The sequence below is a fragment of the Pteropus vampyrus genome, unplaced genomic scaffold (assembly GCF_000151845.1).
Source record: "Pteropus vampyrus isolate Shadow unplaced genomic scaffold, Pvam_2.0 Scaffold343, whole genome shotgun sequence".
Lineage (NCBI taxonomy): Eukaryota > Metazoa > Chordata > Mammalia > Chiroptera > Pteropodidae > Pteropus > Pteropus vampyrus.
In genome coordinates, this window is record NW_011889124.1 from 1,036,877 (window position 1) to 1,041,037 (window position 4,161).

At 58.0% G+C, this 4,161-nt stretch overlaps 1 protein-coding gene across 1 annotated transcript in view; it reads right to left on the reverse strand.

Moving 5' to 3' along the window:
* The window catches only part of SUN1 (Sad1 and UNC84 domain containing 1), a 33,515-nt gene extending 30,878 nt beyond the window's left edge, over window positions 1-2,637 (reverse strand). The window contains exon 1 of the mRNA XM_023522378.1: window positions 2,502-2,637. Coding sequence (XP_023378146.1) covers window positions 2,502-2,637 — 136 coding nt within the window. The remainder of the gene's footprint in view (window positions 1-2,501) is intronic.
* Between the last annotated feature and the right edge of the window lie 1,524 nt (window positions 2,638-4,161).

A 4,161-nucleotide genomic window follows, 5' to 3' on the forward strand; every position in this document is an offset into this window, starting at 1 on the left:
TGGTGAGATGGGATTGTCACCACTGCACACGCTGACCCACAGTGAGGCGGGACGCTGGGGGACACCCTGGGAGGCACAGCCATGGGGGACAGTCTTGCTCGGGAGAGCAGGCTTGGTGAAGGATCTGGATCTGAGTGCAGTAAACGGGCTGGGGAACATTTCTGCATTGTGTATCATGTTATAAAAACGTTCTCAGCCCCAAATTCATCATAAACTTACTGGATCTGACACTAAAACACGTTCAGTCAAACCAACGTAAGGTGATACAAGCGGCTTCAGGTCGTCACATGCGTGTGATGTGTCACGTGCACCTTCCCTTAGAGGCTGGCGGGGGTGGAGACTGCACTAACGCACAGTGAGTACGTGGTAAGGACGCCAAGCATGCAGTTTTAATATAATCCGAAATACGGTTCATTTCCTTCCAAAAACGTGTTATACAATTTCCATTGTAATTTTAGAAAAGTATGTTATTTCAAATCAGAATCCGTCTCGCAGGTGTGGCCCGATGCCCTTTTAGCCACCGTGCCCCTCTGCTTATCTGGGTCCTGGGCTTAAAGGACAGATGTTTGGGGAACCTGGACTTCGAGAGAGACTGACACCGGAGCCACCCAGCTCCGGTGTCCGAGCCGCCACCCAGCTCCGGTGTCCAAGCCCCCAACCAGGCGTGGCGGGTGGAGCGGTCAATCTGGACAGACACGCACGGACGCACACACACACACACACGCACATGCACACACAGAAAGCCGGTGGTGCACGCAACTCTATCCCCATGCGCCCCGGAGATGATGACCTGGGGACACTATGACACTGCTCCAGCCTGACGGGGTCCTGCTCTCTAACACAGAGCCTGGAATGCCCCTGCCACCACCAGAGGGTGTGCCGACACACCTACGCGCCAGGCGGGCGGGGCGGGGCAGGGCGGCCTTCTACAGAGTGTCAGGGCAGCAGGCGGCTAGGGACTGCCGACCGGCCGCGAGCCAGACCGGGACCCGTCCACACTGTGTGATGCCGTGAGGCTGTTAGAGGCACAAACGACCTGTACCCACTTTTGCAGAAAGACCTCCAAGATATGCTGTTAAGTGGAAAAATACCCTAGTATCACCCTATTTATGTTAAACTACGCAACAGAGCCGCAAATCTCATATATGCGGAGAAAAGCGAAAGCACAGGAAAGACCTGGAAAGTTCCCTTCAAACTAGTGACAGTGTTATCTCTGGAGCTTTCACTCTGAGCGGCACCTGCTGAGCTCCAAACCGGGGCCACGGTGCTCACAGCGGGGGTGCAGGGGGACCAGCGACTCCGGGCTCTGAGCTCAGTCCTGCTTCTCTCGGGGCGGAGCGCATCTCAGCTGCTTCTCTGACGTGTTAGGTGACCCCGAAGGTCTCCCATGGGTGCTGCAGTCCGGGCGCATCACCAGCTGCCCCCCTGTGCCCTGGGCCGGGTCCCGACCACCGTGCATAATGGGTTGCTATGGACGGTGCACCCCAGCGTCTGCAGGAGACATGGGCACGGGCACCCGCCCAGGAGCACGAGCGCGTCAAGTGCGGTGTTCAAGTACTTTATTAATTTCCTGCGAAGCTTGGGGGAGGCGGCACAAAACTGTCAACTGAGGTGTCCAATCTAGACTTAGAATTAAGTGACATAACTAGGATATAAAGAAACATACAGACAGAGATCCCAGAGACACGGTCCACTTAATCCTCGAGACTAGGATTGTAGTTTTGTTCTCTCGTGTTATGCATTGTTCCTGTCATGCATCGTTCTTTTTAAGATGTTATTTAGATGCACTTTTAACTAAAAAATTGGAAAAAATCGACCACAGCTGAAAGCTGGGAATGAACACAGACACGAGGCGGCGACAAGCTGGGGCAGTGTGCCAGCCAGGAGTGCAGTCGAGACCGACGCCCGCCGACACCACGCCCCGTACACGAGCAGCTCGGTTACTGCGCAGGGATATGTGGACAGAGCAAGTCACACGCAGTGACAATGCAGATCCGACCACGGTCCGATGTCCAGGCGTCGCTGACCTGAACACCGACCGCAACAGCTGCTCTGACATCCTAAACACAAAACTCACACTCTGATGCCTCGCCACCCATCACTTCAGACCGGTCACACAATGTCAATCCCGGTGAGCGTCACAGCCTCCCCCGGCTGCCATTCCCCTGCTCCATGACTTCTGTCCCAGCGGCCTGGCATCGTCTCACCCGGATGACCCCAAGGGGTTTGTGTGTGCAGGTCCAGTCTGCTGCAAGGCCCGGAGAACCACACCAGGTCGACGCACCCCCGTCCCCCGCCACAACCGGTCGCCCCTGCCTGGCAATGTGTGGTGGTCACCTGTCCCTGGCTCCCGGCCATCGCTCCCTCTTCTCCTCACTTCCAACTTCCCCTCTCGCTCCCTGCCTCGGCTCCCTGGTCTAGAAGGCCTTGCTTCCTGCTCCCCAGACACTTGCCATTGGTGAAATGGGGTAGACCCTAAGGGGCTCTGGGGAAGGACCTACCATCTGCTGCCACACTGCCGTGGGCAGGGGTCCCGAAGCCCATCCCGGGGGGCACATCAACCCTCCCGCTCTCTAGTGTTACCACCGGGTACCGCCTCTGACTCGTCTTCACCTTCTCCCCACTGGCACCTGCCATCAGCTCCTAGTCACACCCTCCCCACAGTAAAGCAAACCACAAGCACAGCCACGTCCCTCCTCAAGCCCTCATCAGCCACACTTGTTGAAAATGCCTCGCCACCCATCACTTCAGACCGGTCACACAATGTCAATCCCGGTGAGCGTCACAGCCTCCCCCGGCTGCCATTCCCCTGCTCCATGACTTCTGTCCCAGCGGCCTGGCATCGTCTCACCCGGATGACCCCAAGGGGTTTGTGTGTGCAGGTCCAGACTGCTGCAAGGCCCAGAGAACCACACCAGGTCGACGCACCCCCGTCCCCCGCCACAACCGGTCGCCCCTGCCTGGCAATGTGTGGTGGTCACCTGTCCCTGGCTCCCGGCCATCGCTCCCTCTTCTCCTCACTTCCAACTTCCCCTCTCGCTCCCTGCCTCGGCTCCCTGGTCTAGAAGGCCTTGCTTCCTGCTCCCTAGACACTTGCCATTGGTGAAATGGGGTAGACCCTAAGGGGCTCTGGGGAAGGACCTACCATCTGCTGCCACACTGCCGTGGGCAGGGGTCCCGAAGCCCATCCCGGGGGGCACATCAACCCTCCCGCTCTCTAGTGTTACCACCGGGTACCGCCTCTGACTCGTCTTCACCTTCTCCCCACTGGCACCTGCCATCAGCTCCTAGTCACACCCTCCCCACAGTAAAGCAAACCACAAGCACAGCCACGTCCCTCCTCAAGCCCTCATCAGCCACACTTGTTGAAAAAGGTGTCTACACTCCCTCCTCGACCCACTTCACTCTGACTGCTGCCCGGGAGTCGCTGCACTCGGCCCGCTTCTGCCCAGCGACCCCGTGGGGCTGAGCTCACTGGCCGCGAGGGCCTGACCCTGCGTGGCCTTCCAGCAGCTGCGGCTGGCTGATCGCTCCCTCCTCCAAACGCTCTCTTCTCGCTCACTTTCTTCCCGGCTGAAGACCGACTTCCCACGGGAGGCTGGGAAAGCCCGGCACCCACTCTTCCAGCCTCGCTTGCCCCTGGCGTGGGCGTGTCGCCCCACCGGGGGCCTCTAAAGGATGCTGGGAAGTTCCTCCCTGACCGAGGCCATGGCCAGCCGTGGCCGCTCGGCCCCCAACGTGAGAGCTGACGGGATGTCCCGAGGAGTTGGTCAAACTGACAACTGACCAAACGCAACACCCAGAGAGACAACAGATGCCACGCGCCAGAGGACAGAACGCAACAGGAAGTGCCACAGGCACACGCACGCCTGCAATGGACCGATTCTCTGCAGCTAACTGCCAGCTCACAGGAAACGCAGACTAAGACTTAAAGAGACAAATCGCTCAGACAGAATGTGAGAATCTGGGTTAGGCCGATTTCATGGTTTTTAAAAAACCGAAGATCTGGAGATTGGAGCCCTGACTCAGCCGGTGTCCACCATGTTGACGAGTTTTGGGGAGTGATTTTAAATCGCTAGGGGCTTTCTGTTGCGATGCTGGGATTTGGGATGGTTGCTTTGAAGAGTCACGTTTTAGAGACAGGCTTCAAGACGACCCGCC